General features: G+C 44.4%; 1 protein-coding gene across 5 annotated transcripts in view; it reads left to right on the forward strand.

The window, feature by feature from the left end:
- Positions 1-18,923, forward strand: part of LOC126413773 (regulator of G-protein signaling loco) — a 244,224-nt gene that overhangs the window by 79,383 nt on the left and 145,918 nt on the right. The window contains exon 1 of one of the 5 annotated variants that reach the window (XM_050083296.1): positions 14,926-15,053. The exons of the other annotated variants lie outside the window; for them this stretch is intronic. Within the exon in view, the coding sequence (XP_049939253.1) occupies positions 14,985-15,053 (69 nt within the window). The 5' untranslated portion in view covers positions 14,926-14,984. Of the gene's footprint in view, positions 1-14,925; positions 15,054-18,923 lie in introns of those variants that run through there. 5 annotated transcript variants of the gene reach the window in all.

Genomic DNA, 18,923 nt, shown 5'->3' on the forward strand with positions numbered 1-18,923 from the left:
AAAAGCCCCATACACAATGATTGTACCTGACATCATTCATATTAAGCTCAACTTTCTCGAATTTCTGCCGGTGTACCGCAGTCAGGTATTTCCCTTCCCCAGCGGGATTCGTCTATCATACTGATTTCTGAACGATCACGCCAAAGTATTTGTCAGCGTCAGCAGTTTGCATAAGTTACTACTAACGCTGTGCCTAAACAATACCATCAAATTTGATTGCGCAAATGCGTACCGCTGTATTTGCTTGTACGTAGTTTACCAGTCATAACAGTAAGTATTCCCGAATTTCAAAGTAAAATTCTCGTATTCCACCCTCTAACTAGCAACATTGTATGCGATCTACATTAGAACCAAAAATATTATTTACAAAGTCATTGATCGTTCATGAAACAAAACAGCTGGTACATGTAGACGTTTCCAAGTTCTTGTCTTCTTTGAGTTTGGGAGATTTCCGAAGTGTAGTAAGTATAACAGAAAAGAAGTCTTACCAGTCTGTTAAAATAGAGGACAGCTCCTGCATTCGTATATTTGTGTAGACTTCGTTCACGCAAATGCAATGGACATCACTGTATTGGAGTGTCACACATAAACACCAGCAGTGCTCCCAGTTCAGGGTAGGTTTAATGAATCAAACTAATTCTAAACTGCGGAATGCAGACCACTTATTACCGTCTTAATTCTCTTTTTGTTTTAGACCTACGAAATCCATCGATAACAGTAGGGGCATCTGAACGGAGCAACGATTCTAAATTAATATGGAAACTGTTTGCCTTTTTTTCATGTTGTACTTGACTTCTTGTATACAGGGTGTTACAAAAAGGTACGGCCAAACTTTCACGAAACATTCCTCACACACAAATAAAGAAAAGATGTTATGTGGCCTTGTGTCCGGAAACGCTTAATTTCCGTGTTAGAGCTCATTTTAGTTTCGTCAGTATGTACTGTACCTCCTCGATGTGGACATGTGTCCGGAAACGCTTAATTTCCATGTCAGACCTCATTTTAGTTTCGTCAGTATGTACTGTACTTCCTCGATTCACCGCCAGTTGGCCCAATTGAAGGAAGGTAATGTTGACTTCGGTGCTTGTGTTGACAAGCGACTCATTGCTCTGCAGTACTAGCATCAAGCACATCAGTACGTAGCATCAACAGGTTAGTGTTCATCACGAACGTTGTTTTGCAGTCAGGCAGTAGAGGCGGACCAATTCCATGGCCTCCACGCTCTCCTGACCTCAACCCTCTTGATTTTCATTTATGGGGGCATTTGAAAGCTCTTGTCTACGCAACCCCGGTACCAAATGTAGAGACTCTTCGTGCCCGTATTGTGGACCGCTGTGATACAATACGCCATTCTCCAGGGCTGCATCAGCGCATCAGGGATCCCATGCGACGGAGGGTGGATGCATGTATCCTCGCTAACGGAGGACATTTTGAACATTTACTGTAACAAAGTGTTGGGAGTCACGCTGGTACGTTCTGTTGCCGTGTGTTTCCATTCCATGATTAATGTGATTTGAAGAGAAGTAATAAAATGAGCTCTAACATGGAAAGTAAGCGTTTCCGGACACATGTCCACATAACATATTTTCTTTCTTTGTGTGTGAGGAATGTTTCCTGAAAGTTTGGCCGTACCCTTTTGTAACACCCTGTATAGCTTCTATCGGGAACACGCTGATGAAGGGTCTGCACATCAGCAACTAGTTCAGCATACACAACGCTTTTCATATTCCCTCGGAGGTAAAAATCCAAGTGGTTTAAGTCCGGTGTTCTAGAATGCCATGCTACAGGGCTTCCGCATCCTATCTAAGGTACGGAAAAGGTGTTTCGGTGTCGGCGAACTGTAATGCGGAAGAGGGGTGGTGCTCCGTCATCCAGGAACCACATAACGTGCCGTATTTGCCAAAGGTACATTCTCAAGCAGCCCAGGCAGAATATTCCACAGGAAGTCCAGGTACTTTACTCCGTAGAGACTTTGTGGGACAATAACCGGTCAAGTGTGCGGTCGGCAAGAATCCTTGCCCACGCATTGATGCTAACGATGCTGATGAGACGCCTCAACCATTGTAAGAGGATTGTCTGTAGCCCACATATGACGATTATGCAGATTGGTGATACCAGTTCTGATAAAGGTTGCGTTGTCGTAAAGAGGACTGAAGACAGAAATCCCGTAATTGTGATGATCTGATGTAAAAACCATCGACAAAATCCTTTCCATAGACGGATATCCGTTGCTGATAACCCTTGCACAGGTTGCCGGTGATATGGATAGTAGCGGTTGCTGTGCAGGTTACATATAATCGTACTTTGGCGTACACCATGTTGGTGGGCCACATGCCTGGAGCTTGTACTAGGATTCGTCTCATTGTCCGGTCCTCCAAATCTTGTATACACACAGTCCTATATCCCAGCAAGTTCGTCTGTCTGAAAGGATCCATGATCACACATTCACTCTATTAGGACTTGGAATGTCGTGTGATGTGGTTGGTGTCTCTGAGGGTACTTGTTTAGGTATATCCGCGCAGCCTCTCAGCGGTTTCCATCTGCTTGACCGTACACAAACACTATATCGTACTTCCAGTTAGTTTTATTAATGTTCATCCTGTGTAGCTAACCATACTGAAGAGCGTTTCCTCTGAAAGTATTTCGTAGCTTCTACATTTCAAATGTATCTTACATGTTTGAAGCACTGTTACTTCTTTTAATCCACAGTCATTCACACATTCTCTATCAGTCATCAGTCAGATCATCACATCAGTCACTTCAGCTTCTCTTTGCGTCAGTGACACCTCTAATTTGCGAAGTACTTGCAATACCGATTATGTTTTATTGTCTCGTCCAAGATCAGTATTTCTAGTAAACTTCACTCTCCAAACGACGTACGAAGTGTGATCTCTCAACACGCCATAAATTAATGAAGTATTTGATTCAGTGTTTGTAAAAGTGTTTCTTAAAAATGGAGGGTTTTCTGCAGCGCACCAAAGAACAAGTATGCCGATTAACCGGACCACGTATCAGCTGAATAATTGATACAATATTGTTTAAGAAATTATATGTTTGTCACATTACATTGACCTTATATTGGAAATTGAAAGAAAATGGTTGACCTGCTGGTAGATTAGGATATTTTTCGTAATTAGTTTATTATTTTGTAATATGTTATTTAATCCATGTTGGGTCGTGTGAACTCCGCGGCCGTTAATAATAGTTGCTGAATAACGCAACAAGCCACAAATACTATTTAAATGCTTTCCTTTAGTGCCATAAGCGGTTTTGGTCCACCATACCCTTCTTTAGATGGCAAATATTTTCAGTTACATAGATATTTTGATCAATAGCATGTCGTGTGCTCGTACATTGCACAAGAATATTTATATTTTTAGTGCCACTTTGTAAGTTGTTTCATTAATAAAAATACGCGATTAATGAAACAACTTATAAAAGTAGCACTAAAAATTCAAATATTCTTCCTCAGTGTAGGAGCAGACAACATGCTGTTGATCAAAACATCTATGTAACGAAAAATATTAGCCATCTGAAGATGGGCATGGCAGTCCGAAACTGGCTATAGCATTAAAATAAAACATCTAAAAAGTATTTTGCAATATTTTATTCCAATTTTGTAGTACTTACTTATGCAAAACTATTGGAAGCGTTTAACTGTCTTCAAAGAAAACAAGTTTAAACTTTCAACTGTGTCATAATTAGGAATAAACATCTGTCTTTCACGATTAATTTTCAGCTTTGAGAGGGAAAGTTTGTCCTTTAACACAACGCACGCTCGCTTCGAGCTGTTGTTCTAGAACTCCTGCAATATTCCACTTAAGGCCGAACCATTAGTCGCTAATTTATTACTCTTCTGTCTTTCCCCTCCATTTACAATTACTTACCCACGATGTGCTGGCTGCTGTCTAATGCCCCCCCCCCCCCCCCCCCGCTCTTTTATTCACCATCCCCTAACATTTAACAATAGGGATCCCTTGCCAGGCCGGTGGTGGAAAGGGGAAAGGGTAGGGAGGGGGGAGGGGGATAGGACAGCTGCGAACCAGTTGCCAGCTTTCGATCTCGTGCTTCCTGACCAATGAACGCTGTGTGCAGTTCCCGCCCTGTTTTTCCCCTGGATACAGACAGTGTGTAATAGTCTTCATGACGAAGTTGTGAATATAACGCGATTAGTGTACAGTGTTTATTTGCACCAGGCCTCGTAGTTGCCTTTCGCTTCCGGAGGTGAGTTTTCGTTCCTTCCATTCGTGAGGCAGTCGCCCTTGATTTTCGCGGTAAAATTGTCGATAGAATCGTCGTTTGTGACTACCTTTTTCCTTAGGGTGATACGTTACCATTAGTACTACTAAGAGCAGACGTTTTATGTCGCTTTCAGAACTGGTTGTGGGAAATGGAGAGTGGAAGACCCAGTGAAGCATAGTGTGTGTTGTGATGACTTGTGCTGCGTGAAAGTCGTAGAGCTCCAGTCTGCCCACAGGATGTTGCCAACAGTGGAGAGGAATGGCGCTCACATTTTGTGCTCCGTTCACGACGGCTGCAGAGGTCGAGACCAACACTTTTATTGGAGAGCTATTTTATATAGTGATGGATTTGATATGCTATCCATCTCACGTAACTAAATTACGTTAGTGACATTTATTAATCATAAATAATGCACGTCAGCGTAGCAAACAGCAGTTGAGCAGGCCAGTTAAATTATATCACTTAAGTACCACATTTACAATGCTCAACTGCTGTTTCCTATATATATATATTTATGATTAATATATATATATATATATATATATATATATTTCATAACCTTTTTTCGGATCACAACTAAGCTACATAATACATTGCTCCTCAGTGTTTCAACAAAAACGTCTTTCAGTCACATATTTTAAAAACAATGATTTTCGGAGGGCTGTTCAGAAAGTAACGCAACGTTTAGCTACTGCGCCTAGGGAGATGGAGTTTGCTTCCCTATCTTGGTGTCGGAGTGTCTACTGAATCATTAGGCACCTGGTTGTGATCGTTTGCTTGCCTCAGCTTTGTTCACTGTGAACGTTTAAAATGTGTACTGCAGTAGAAAATGTCGCGAGTTGTGAAGTACGACCAGCGATTAGCCTTTTTTGTCGATATACTGAGACCAGTTATTTATCGGCAACTTTGTACGGTGTATGGAAACAGCGTGGAGCCACGCGAGTTCTCTCAGGAAACAAAGGTACTGTTTGCAAACATTGTTTTGCAAGAAAAATCATGTTGACTGTTTTTAGGGATACAGACGGCGTGATTCTGGTGTATTTCCTTGAACGCGATGAAATACTGAATAGTGAGATATGTTGTGGAACAGTAAAGAAATTAAGAAGGGCAAATACAAAACAAGCGTCCAGGGAAGTTGCGTTCCAAGACTTATCATCATTATCATTTTCTTTTTCATTTATAACAACCCCACATAACCATTCATACTCGACGGATCTTGGACAGTTTCGGAAGGGAGCACTTTGGTCACCCACCGTGTAGTCCGGATCTATCCCCGATCGATTTTAACGTGTTTCTACACACGAAGACCTGGCTCGCAACACAGCTCTTTAATGATCGTTAGAGACTGTATGCTGGCGTCTGTACATGGCCGCAGTCTCGGACGGCTACATTCTTTGACAATGTAATACCATTATCACGGCTGGTGTACTATTATGATAAATGTATTAATTTAAAGGATATTTTCGTGAAAAATAGCTTAACTGTTTGCCTGTAAACTGTAAGTAATGGAAAAGTTTCATTTTTACTTTAAATGCGAACATTTTAGGTTAGGCTTTACCGTGACTGTTATTGACATTAAATGAAACAACAAGTTTACTGTTACCAGCCACCGTTTTATATATTTCCACGACGCGTTTCAAAGGTTTAAACCTCCATCATCGGGTGGATTTACGTTATTTGGTATGACATTTGAGTGTGTGTGTGTGTGTGTGTGTGTGTGTGTGTGTGTGTGTGTGTGTGTGTGTGTGTGTGTGTGTGTGTGTGATTCCAGACGCCATATTTGTTTACAGATGTGACAGTATACATGTATGTCTTAAGACAGCGAATAGGAACCTGTGACCACTCGAGGCAGTGCCACAAGTTCCTCGAAAAATCGTAACACAACACACACACACACAAATGTCATACTACATAATATAAATCCACCCGATGATGGAGATTTAAACCTTTGGGACGCGTCATGGAAATAAATAAAACGGTGGCTGGTAACAGTAAACTTGTTTTATTTAATGAAAAATTCATTTCGTTTTATTAGTATTATTTTAATTCTAAAACATAAGCTATTTTCTGAATAGCTCTCGTATTAATGTTAATCGTAGGAAATTTTTGGTGGGTTTTAGTTATTACTTCAAGACAATCAACACATTAGCAGAGAACCTTTTACGTGGTTATTTAATTTCGTTACCTGGCTGTTTCTTCCCAGTATATTGGAATGATGATGACACAGATAACAGGCGTCAGCTGTTATGTGCTTGCTGCAAGTCGACAGGACTGCACCCGCCGCTTAGCAACAGTCACACCAAGTGATCGCGTACACTCACAGCCATAGTCTTGAGCGACCTTTTCAACAGGCGTAGTAGCAAAGCGTACCGCAAATTTGTGTCCCCTGGGATTCTGCAAAATTCTCCCTGGGTGTGGTGTTTATTTACGAAGGGCCTTCAGTAAGTAATGCAACTTCTTTTATTCTGAAAGCAGGTTGGTTTTATTCAGGATTCCAAAACACCATATTATTCTCCCCTCTTTTGTCTGAAAAACCCTATTTTTCAACATAATCTTCGTTCAATGCAACGGTCTTACGCCACCTAACTGAGAGGGCCTGTATGCCCGCATAATACCATTCTACTGGCCGTCGTCGGAGCCAGCATCTTGCTGTACCATAACCTCCCCGTCATCCGCCTACTGCTTCCTGTGCAGTGCATCTCTTATGGGCCAAACAGATGGAAAAGTCGGAAGGTGCGAGATCCGGGCTGTAGCGTGGATGAGGAGAAAGATTCCTGTGAAGTTTCGTGAGCTCGGGTGCGCAGGCTTGTATGAGGCACTTCGTTGTCGTGGAGATGGAGGAATTCTTTTGTATTTTGTGTTTCTTAGTATCCTGAGTGTAGCACAGTACACTCCAGAGTTGATCATTGCACCAAGAGGGAGGACATGAAACAGAATAATCCCTTCAGAGGCTCAGAAGACCGCAGCCATAAATTTACCGTCTGAGGATGCGGCCTCGAACCTTTCCTTCGGAGAATAAGTGGTGTCGCCGCACTCCATGGATTTCCGATTTGTCCCCGGTTCAAAGTGCTGAACCCATGTTTCATCGCCTTTGATCGTCTTCGACAAAAAATTATCAGGATCAGCCACGTAATGCGCAAACAATTTCGCACAGATGGTCCTTTGCTGCTCTTTATAGTGTTAGGCGGCGAGGAGGCCAGCAGGCATACACCTTTGAGTGCACCAATTGGCGGAAAAGTGTGTCAGCATTACCAAAAGAGACGTCCATCTGAGCAGCGAGGTGTTTGATTGTCATCCTTCGATCACCTCGACCGAGAGTGTCCACTAATCGCAACATTGCAGGAGTCGTAGCTGTGATCGGCCGGCCGGGACGTGGAAGATCGGACAGGTTTGCGCGACCTTGTTGCGATGATGACAGACGCCTTGCCCAACGACTCTTCATGGTTTTGTTCACTGCCACGTCTACGTAGACATTCTGCAAGCGCCTATGAGTATCTGCGATGCTCTCGTTTTCGCCAAAAGAAAATAACAGCTCTCTACTTGGAACGCACCTCTGTTACATACCCCATTTTGAAAACTACGTATAGCACTCTCCCACCTATTGGAAGTTCATGAAACTGTAGGTACTGAAGCGGGAATATTCCACGATGTATCACAACAAATTGCAGAGTTCTTTAAGCGAAACTGATCGAGAAAAACGTGTTGCATTACTTATTGAACGCCCCTTGTAGATTTGGCATTTCCAGTTTTTCTTCTCAGCATTGGACTTATTTTTATTAACAACTTTCGTTGCTCTTCAGCAGCGCCCTTTTTGCTTTTTGAAAACAACACACGTGCCAAAAGAGTGTCCCTTTAATAGCATTGCGAGGCAAATCTTTGCTAGCCGATGTACCTGCTGCAGTCAACGAATTCCGTGCCATATAGGATCGTTAAGCTGTGAGGTACTTCGGCCAGAACTCGACCCCATCTATTTTGCCTTATTGTTGCTACCGTACAGCCGAAACTAGTTGGGGGGGGGGGGGGGGGAGCGGCTGCGGGAGCGGGAGCGGGAGCGGGAGCGGGAGCGTGCCCTCCTACGTTGACACTTGGGGAGCCTCGCCTGTAGCGACGTTGTGTGTCGATATGTTTCCTTCCCTGTCTTCAACCATGCCCATGTAAACTGCGTGAACCCGAACTCCACCCACAAAATTTCGAAGATTGTTCAGGATTTCTGAGCATTTTGGTACAAGCGACCTGTGGTCTCCTGTGGCTCGTCACAGAGAAACTGCATTTCATTTGATTTCTTACCTCCTTTCGTCTTTGTGTCGGTACTACACTTAAAATATCCGCACACCGGCAGTTTCAGCAAGCCAAAGCGCCGGCACACTTTGCACTTCACAGCAGGAACCACATTGCTGTACGGTGTGAACATCAGTGGATTGACCACGGTGGTCCAGTTCCATGACCAACTCGATCATTACAGATGTCATCAATCGACTACATCTTCAGATGGCTTGAGTAGAGCATGGTTTACGAGACTCCATCGATAGTGACAAAGTTATTGCTGCTGGGATTGTCGCAGCCGCGGAAACTCCTGGGTACTTGAAGGCGTAAGACAGTCGATGACGCGTCGGTGGACGTTATACTGTGGTCATGTAGGACGACATTATGAACAGTACCTGTAAGGGAACAGTTTTACGTACTGAGAGAACTGATTGACAACACTAAGATGAAACTGTACGTGTTTCGCTTCACCTTATTACCGTATTTTTCACTGTTGTTAGGTATTTTCACATATTTGTTTTGGATGTAGACATTCCACAGCTACCTGTTTTTCTTTTATTCATTTATTTATTTTTTTTCTCGTTCCTGCTACTAGTTTCTGGGGTGCACTCACTTTCAAGCAATCCTGTATAAGCATAACACTTGAAGTGTGAGTCTCATAAAAATAGTATTTTCGTAAATTTGAATGTAACAGCATTAACGTGTCATTAATTTATGTAATAGACAATCGGAAGGTTAAAATATACAAAGCGTAAAATGTAGCTTCGTCGGAGTAGTACAGTAGGTATGATGCACTTACAGGTAGTGAAGCTATCAGGGACTGGTAATTTAAACCATACAGTCAAAATAAATTTGTAATAAGATGGCTCTGAGCACTATGGGACTTAACTGCTGTGGTTATCAGTCCCCTAGAACTTAGAACTAATTAAACCTAACCAATCTAAGGACATCACACACATCCATGCCCGAGGCAGGTTTCGAACCTGCGACGTAGCGGTCGCGCGGTTCCAGACTGTAGCGCCTAGAACCGCTCGGCCACTCCGGCCGGCTAAATTTGTAATCAACGTCAGCTATTCTGAGCTGTATTTATCGTGAACATCTTGACAGTTTACTACACTATTCAGTATCTCTTTTATTGATCATACGAAGCAAAGCTATTGCTCATACACTGAGTACTTGTTTGTTACCTAAATTACATTTAGTGTTGTCTGTTACGTAAACTGATGGCAGATTAATGTTGTTATAATCAAATTTACATTTTTATGATGTGACTCGGTTTTTTTACAATTTTTATACCGGATTGCTTGAAAATGTGGCACGACCGCAAAACTAGCAACAAGAACTTAAAACCATTTTGCCTGTTTTTCGACCGTGACTGTCTCAAGAAATATGTAAAGGTTTTTAACTACCGCTACCTGTCACAAATTTATTAGCTAATGTCGCACAATAAATAAATATATAATACGTTAGTTAACATTTTGTGACTGGTAGCGATAATTAAAAATCTTTACTAGCAGCAAGAACGAAAGTAAAATAAATGATGTAGCTTGTAGCTTCGATACACTTTTTCCAATGCAAATTCTTCATCAGGTACGGGCCCGCAAATGAGATTATCCTTGAAAAGTAATGGAGAGGATCATGTATATTCGCAGAAACAAAAGTAAGAGGGATATTGTTTTTGTTGTTATTGTGGTCTTCCGTCCGAAGACTGGTTTAATGGAACCCTTCTTGCTAGTCATTGCTGTACAAGCTTCTTCGTCTGTGCATAAGTAACGCAACCTACATCCATTATCCATTTTAACCTGCTTATTGAATTCAAGCCATGGCCTCGCTCTACAATTTTTACCCTCCCTCCCTCCCCGCTCTCTCTCCTCTCTCTCTCTCTCTCTCTCTCTCTCTCTCTCCTCTCTCTCTCTCTCTCTCTCTCTCTCTCTCTCCTCTCTCTCTCTCTCTCTCTCTCTCTCTCTCTCACACACACACACACACACACACACACACACACACACACACACACACTTCATTCCGTTACAAAATTGGCAATTCCTAGATGATGCCTCGGAATGTGTCCTATCAACTGGTCTCTTCTTTTAGTCCAGTTGCGCCATGAAATTCTTTTCTCCCCACTTTGATGTAGTACCTCCTTATTTGTTATTCGATGTGGCCATCTAATAATCAGCATTCTTTTATACCACCACGTCTCAAAATCTTGTAATCTCTTCTTGCATGAGTTGTCCACGTTCAACTTCCATACAAGGCTACACTCCACACGAATCTCTTCAGAAAATTTCTAACATTTAAAACTATCCAGAATGAGATTTTCACTCTGCAGCGGAGTGTGCGCTGATATGAAACTTCCTGGCAGATTAAAACTGTGTACCCGACCGAGATTCGAACTCGGGACCTTTGCCTTTCGCGGGCAAGTGCTCTACCATCTGAGCTACCGAAGCTCGACTCACGCCCGGTACTCACAGCTTTACTTCTGCCAGTATCTCGTCTCCTACCTTCCAAACTCGCGAAAGGCGAAGGTCCCGAGTTCGAGTCTCGGTCGGGCACATAGTTTTAATCTGCCAGGAAGTTTCATATCAGCGCACACTCCGCTGCAGAGTGAAAATCTCATTCTGTAAACATCCCCCAGGCTGTGGCTAAGCCATGTCTCCGCAGTATCCTTTCCTTCAGGAGTGCTAGTTCTGCAAGGTTCGCAGGAGAGCTTCTGTAAAGTTTGGAAGGTAGTAGACGAGATACTGGCAGAAGTAAAGCTGTGAGGACGGGGCGTGAGTCGTGCTTCGGTAGCTCAATGCTAGAGCGCCCGCGAAAGGCAAAGGTCCCAAGTTCGAGTCTCGGTCGGGCGCAAAGTTTTAATCTGCCAGGAAGTTTCATTTAAATCTATATTCGATGTTAATAAATTCCTCTTTTACCGAAATGCTTTCGTTGGTATTGCCTGTCTGCGTTTTATATCTTCCCCGCCTCGGACATCAGATATTTTGCTGCGCCCAAATAGCAAAACTCATCTATTACTTTTAGCGTCTCATTCCCTGATCTAAACCCCCTCAGCAGTATCTGATTTGGTTCGATTACATTCCATTATACTGGGATAACAAAGCGAATAAATCGTAATAACATTATTACTCTTTCATAGAACTTCGGTATAACACGGGTCTTTTATAACAAAATATGGAGAAAATATCCCTGACAAAATCCAAAACTTTGTCGGCCTAGGAGGGCTTACCTTCATAGCTGGGCACAAGACCGTTAATCGTTAATTAACGAAGTTAACTTTTCGAGCAACAGATTAACTTTTAAGTTAATTTTCTTTAACTTTCTTAGAGTTCGTTCATCATTAATCAGGTAGTTACAATTTACGACAAAAATGACGCCGCGACGATTGCGGAAATCATGTTCTGACAAGTTCGGATCATGTAGGTGTGTGGCTGCGCCGGGGCGCGGGCAGCTGATGTAAAAAATCGAAAATAACTACAGGTGTTGGTTGTTTGTTGTTGTTTCTTTACTGAGTTCGCGTTAAGTATTTCTTTTTGTTGGTAGATTGACTGAGGAAACTAAAACATAGAATGGAATTCTAGCTCCACAAGTGATGAAAATCAGTGGCCGTGTTTAAATGGTTACGTTAATTTTGTATCCAGATCGGGAGAACTGTTTAATACTTTTCGTTAGTAAAGTGTACTTGCGTAAAAAATCAGCAGTTAGGGCACACACTTTGGGCCTTAACAATTTGAAACAACACTTAAGGAAAGCACATGAACCGCTGTTATGTCCAGTTTGAAGAAACAGTGAAGACAGGGTCCGGCCGAGGAAAACCAAAAAGAAAAATCCATCTTTGACACTGAGATATCGGCAGCTACTGGCTCAGTATCAGTAATCCGGTTAAAAGAATACAACAGAGAAGTACTGAGGGTCTCTTTTTGGCATTGCAGCAATTGGCAGCGGTGTGTCTCATGCTAGTGTGGACTAATGCATGCCGGCCGGAGTTGCCGAGCGGTTAAAGGCGCTACAGTCTGGAACCGCACGACCGCTACGGTCGCAGGTTCGAATCCTGCTTCGGGCATGGATGTGTGTGATGTCCTTAGGTTCGTTAGGTTTAAGTAGTTCTAAGTTCTAGGGGACTTATGACCACAGCAGTTGAGTCCCATAGTGCTCAGAGCCATTTGAACCATTTGACTAATGCATAGCTGCTGCTGTTGTGGTGTTCAGTCCTGAGACTGGTTTGATGCAGCTATCCATGGATACAGTAAAGCTGCATGCCCTCGTGAAAAATTACGGCTGTAGTTTCCCCTTGCTTTCAGCCGTTCGCAGTACCAGAACAGCAAGGCCATTTTGGTTAGTGTTACAAGGCCAGATTTGTCAATCATCCAGACTGTTGCCCCTGCAACTACTGAAAAGGCTGCTGCCCCTCTTCAGGAACCACACTTTTAATGTATTTTCGATGTCCTTCGTGAATTTCCCGAACCAAAACATTTTTATTCCAGCAACCGTAATACGTTTGATTCACTTCTGATTTAACTACACACACAACATGAAATCTACTACACTGAAGAACCAAATAAATTGGTACACCTGCCTAATATCGTGTAGGGCCTCAGTTAGCACGCAGAAGTGCCGCATCATGACGTGGCATGGACTCAACTAATGCCTGAAGTAGTACTTGAGGGAACTGACACAGTGAATCTTGAAGGGCCGTCCATAAATCCGTAACATTACGAGGGGGTGGAAATCTCTTCTGAACATTTGGTGGCCAGCGGAAGTGTTTAAGCTCAGGAGAGTGTTCCTGGAGCCACTCTGTAGTAATTCTGGACGAAAGGGGTGCTACATTGTCCTGCTGGAATTGCCCAAGTCCGCGGGAATGCACAATGGACACGAATGAATACAGGTGATCAGACAGGATGCCTTACGTACGTCTCACCTGTCAGTGTCGTATCTAGACGTATCAGGGGTCCCATATCACTCCAACTGCACACGCCCCACACCATTACAGACCCTCGACCAGCTTGAACAGTCCCCTACTGACATGCAGTCTCCATGGATTCGTGAGGTTGTCTCCATACCCGTACACGTCCATCCGCTCGATACAATTTGAAACGAGACTCGTTCGACCGGGCAACATGTTTCCAGTCAACAGTGCAGTGTCGGTGTTGACGGGCCCAGGCGAGGCGTAAAGCTTTGTGTCGTGCAGTCATCAAAGGTACATGAGTGGGCCTTCGGCTCCGAAAGCCTGTATCAATGATGTTTCGTTGAATGGTTCGCACGCTGACACTTGTTGATGGCCCAGCTCTGCAGCAGTTTGCGGAAGGGTTGCACTTCTGTCACGTGAACGATTCTCTTCAGTGGCCTTTTGTACAGTTCTTACAGGATCCTTGGATCTTTTTCCGGCCGCAGTACTGTCGGAGATTTGATGTTTTACCAGTTTTCTGCCATGGGGGAAAATCACAGCTTCATAGCTACCTCGGGGATGCTGTGTGCCATCGCTCGTGCGCCGACTATAACACCACATGCAAACTAACTTAAATCTTGATCACTTCCCATTGTAGCAGCAGTAACCGATCTAACAACTGCGCCAGACGCTAACTTGTCTTCGTTAGGCGTTGCCGACTGCAGCGTCGTATTCTGCCTGTTTACATATCTCTGTATTTGAATACGCATGTCTATACCAGTTTCTTTGGCGCTTCAGTGTATTATGAGTTAAAAATTAACTTTAGCTTTAGATAAATCTCCTGTAAAGTAAAGCAACTACCTTTTTTTAGTAACGGATTAACGATTAGCGAAGCTATTTTTTTTTTATTAATGTTGACCGTCTCTGGTTACCACGTAGTGAGAGACACTACAAACCCAAACTGCCTGAATGCTTTACGTTTTAACGGCGAGGATAGCCGCGCGGGATTAGTCGAGCGGTCTAGGGCGCTGCACTCATGGACTGTGCGGCTGGTCCCGGCGGAGGTTCGAGTCCTCCCTCGGGCATGGGTGTGTGTGTTTGTCCTTAGGATAATTTAGGTTAAGTAGTGTGTAAGCTTAGGGACTGATGACCTTAACAGTTAAGTCCCATAAGATTTCACACACATTAACGGCGAGGATAGAAGTTGCGAGTGGACAGCCGCCAGCTGCTGGCCGAGGGTGCAAGCAGATGTGAAGGGGTGGGTAGTGTGAGAGGACAGGGCCGCGGCAAGTGCTCCTAATTGTGGGTAACGAGCGCCTTGGCGACGGTCCCGGGCGTCCCTATTGTCGCCAATTTGGCGGCCGCTGACGTGCCACTTGTGGCATGTTCTTGCGCGCGCCACTGCTGCTGCTGCTGCTGCGTCGCGGACCCGCGCCGCGTCGGTCGCTGAACCACAGCGCGGCACTGCACAGCGGGCGGTTTTCTATGACGGCTCACCTCGTCGCGAAAGGGGAGACAAAAAAGGCCGGTCGCGAACAGCAGCTCGGCTGCTCGGCCTTGCTCCTGCGATCATCGCCGGCGCAGTGCCTCGGCCGCCATGCGCGCCGTGCACACGCGCTGGTGCGTTACCAGGCTCGTCAGGGTCAACGGCTGGTTCCTCTTCTGGGTGAGTAGGCCCGAGGCCCACACACTTGCCTGTAGTTTCGTTCAGCTCTCGCATTCAAATTTTTTCGAGATTTGCCAACGTCAGGAGCGTACGTCACTGGTATTCATGCATACGCACTAATTTGCGCGCATTTTCCGCGCACAGAGAGGTGAATTACAACTTGTACTTCTGTGCTTGGGATAAACTTGTTGAGAATAACTACCTGCCAATTAAGAATGTTTGACGGTGGGAGGGGAGGAGGGGGCGACGACGGTTCAGTCCCGCTTCCGGACATACAGATTTAGGTTTTCTGTGATTTCCCGAAATCGTTCCAGGCAAATGCCGGGACGGTTCCTTTGGAAAGGGCACGGCCCACTTCCTTCCCCATCTTCGACGCACTCCGAGCTTTTGCTCCGATTCTAATGATCTCGATGTCGACGGGACGTTAAACTCAATCTTCTTTCCTTCCAGAATCTTTTCGTTTCGCGCGCAAATGCTCGACCGACTGAGTCATTTGTCAAGACTCCTAAACTATGGAAATCGCTTGGGGAGGGATCGGGACGGTTTGTAGGATGTATAAGGACTTCCCATCGAAGCTTCTGCTCGCCCACATGTTGCCGAGGCTGTTTCGAGTATACTGCTGAAGTTTCCTTGACCAAGCCATTTACACATTGCCCATTCAGCATCGATCTCTCCCCATGCGATTACCATACTTTTGGGGGCCTGGAGAAAGACATTCACGGACGTCGATTTGCTTCGAACGAAAAGGTACACGCCTGGGTACAGACACGGTTCCGTGGGCAACTGCAAACATTTTTCCATGAAGACATTGGCCGTCTTGTCTCGCAGACGGATGATGTTTTAATAGTTATGGTGATTACGTTTGAAATAATAAACAGTTTATTTACTCTTTTCCATATGGCTCGTTTTTATTTGATTTCCCCTTATATTTCTGACGATTGCCTATATAATGACTCATTCATCATCATCAAATGATGTGGCCTCTTCGAGTCGTGGATTCAGGTAGGCTTTCAGCAGTCTTCTCCAAGTGGGACGGTCTTGGGCAGTTCTCTGCCAGGTGATACCAGCGATCTTCATATGCTATAATGACTCATTGTAGCATATGAAAACTATATCACATTCCGTATTACGTTTTACAAAACTTCTTCATTAAAATTAACTGTTTTCTGCTCTGTTTTAGCTACATAACTCAATGTTATTGAGCGTGAATGATTTTTCGAATGCTGTTGGCAAGTTTTCAATCAGATACCTCGCTCCCTTTGTAGTGATTGTTTACATTACGTAACCTCCTACAGCAGACGAGTTATTTATTTAGTTGCTGTCAGTTGCTTCAGATTTTACTTCATTAATAGTAAAGTTCTGTGCCATAAATAAACATTGACTTACAGAGTTCTCAATAGCAGCAACGTACTTTCTTGAAACCGATAAGTTTCGGTCAAAGGTGAGAGAAATTTTAGAGAAGGCACACGATGCAATGACACAGTCTCGCTGATGCCGCAATAAGGTATGCGACCGCCGCTACACGAAGACAAAATGTCTACTGTTTAATAACCTTATATACTATTACTACTGCTACACTAGTGGCCATTAAAATTGCTACACCACGAAGATGACGTGCTACAGACGCGAAAAACGACACGAAGAAGATGCTGTGATGTGCAAATAATTAGCTTTTCAGAGCCTTCACACAAGGTTGGCGCCGGTGGCGACACCTAAACGTGCTGATATGAGGAAAATATCCAACCGATTTCTCATACACAAACAGCAGTTGACCGGCGTTGCCTGGTGAAATGTTGTTGTGATGCCTCGTTAAGGAGGAGAAATGCGTACCGTCACGTTTCCGTCTTTGATAAAGCTCGGATTGTAGCCTATCGCGATTGCGGTTTATCGTATCGCGACACTGCTGCTCGAGTTGGTCGAGATCCATTGACTTTTAGCAGAATATGGAATCGGTGGCTCAGGAGGGTAATACGGAACGCCGTGCTGGGTCCAAAAGGCCTCGTATCACTAGCAGTCGAGATGACAGGCATCTTATCTGCATGGCTGTAACGGATCGCGCAGCCACGTGTCGATCCCTGAGTCAACAGATGGGGACGTTTGCAAGAGAACAACCATCTGAAGGAACAGTTCGACGACGTTTGCAACAGCATGGACTATCAGCTCGGAGACCATGGCTGCGGTTACCCTTGACGCTGCATCACAGACAGGAGCGCCTGCGATGGTGTCCTCAACGACTAACCTGGTGCACGAGTGGCAAAACGTCATTTTTTCGGATGAATCCAGGTTCTGTTTACAGTAACATGATAGTCGCATCCGTGTTTGGCGACATCCCGGTGAACGCACATTGGAAGCGTGTATTCGTCGTCGCCATACTGGCGTATCACACGGCGTGATGGTATGGGGTGTCATAAGTTACACGTCTCGGTCACCTCTTGTTCGCATTGACGGCACTTTGAACAGTGGACGTTACATTTCAGATGTGTTACGACCCGTGGCTCTACCCTTCATTCGATCCCTGTGAAACCCTACGTTTCAGCAGGATAATGCACGATCGCATATTGCAGGTCCTGTACGGGCCTTTCTGAATACAGAAAATGTTCGACTGCTGCCCTGGCCAACACATTCTCCAGATCTCTCACCAATTGAAAACGTCTGGTCAATGGTGGCCGAGCAACTGGCTCGTCACAATACGCCAGTCACTACTCTTGATGAACTGTGGTATCGTGTTGAAGCTGCATGGGCAGATGCACCTTTACACGCCATCCAAGCTCTGTTTGACTCAATTCCCAGTCGTATCAACGCCGTTATTACGGCCAGAGGTAGTTGTTCTGGTTACTGATTTCTCAGGATCTATGCACCCAGATTGCGTGAAAATGTAATCACATGTCAGATCTAGTACAATATATTTGTCCAATGAATACCCGTTTATCATCTGCATTTCTTCTTGGTGTTTCTATTTTAATGGCCAGTAGTGTACTACTACTACTACTACTACTACGTCGGCTACGCAATCCGCAGTCGGTCTTCCGCCTCGCCAGTCAGCCTTCTTCTTCGACCCATGTATTCCTGCAAGTCCCATCGTACTCATGTCCTCTGTGATGCCGTCAGTCCGTCTCAGCCGTGCTTTTCTCCTCGCTCTGCTACCTCTGATGCAATCATCCTGCACCTGCCTGGTGATCTGGCCTTCTCGACGCATTACGTGCCCTTACCAATTGAGTCTCCTCCCTTCAGTCACTGCCGCAATGCCCAGCGATTTGTACAGCCCCGCAGCTCGCGGGCATATGGTAGGATCGGAATTTGATGTCCAGTTAGTGCAGAATACGCCTAATGCAGTCAGCAGTACATGTCTGTTTCAAGTTTATTTCAACAGAGCGTGCAAATTTACTTTATCCTGCACATACAAACACGTAATATTCGCGAATGGCCCGTACAGCCGGGCGGCTTCTCTCTCTCCAAGCGTCAAGCCTTGTTGCTTTGAGGTTTGGTGTTGGGAAGCCCTTCAAACGGTCATTAAGATTTCTTGTCTTCAGGTCATCCCTTTGTGTGCGTTCCTCACCGTGTTAATCTGCAATAAATGCTGTAATCATAATATATGGTCCGTAAGGTACTATACAGTGCACGGATGAGTGTGCATCGTACCTACGTTATGATTTCTTTTCCATCCCACTCGCGTATTGGGCCAGATAGAAAAGACACTCTACATGTCTCGGTACGAATCCTAATCTCATCGTATTTTCATGATCCCTATGCTACGATGGGGGCAGCATAATGATTGCATAGTCTTCTTCGAATACGGGTTCTCTACATTTACGCAATAGGTTTCGCGAGAATGACATCGTCTCTCTGTCAAGAATTCTGATTTAAGTTTCC

This window comes from Schistocerca serialis, chromosome 1 (assembly GCF_023864345.2).
Source record: "Schistocerca serialis cubense isolate TAMUIC-IGC-003099 chromosome 1, iqSchSeri2.2, whole genome shotgun sequence".
NCBI classification, from domain to species: Eukaryota; Metazoa; Arthropoda; class Insecta; order Orthoptera; family Acrididae; genus Schistocerca; species Schistocerca serialis.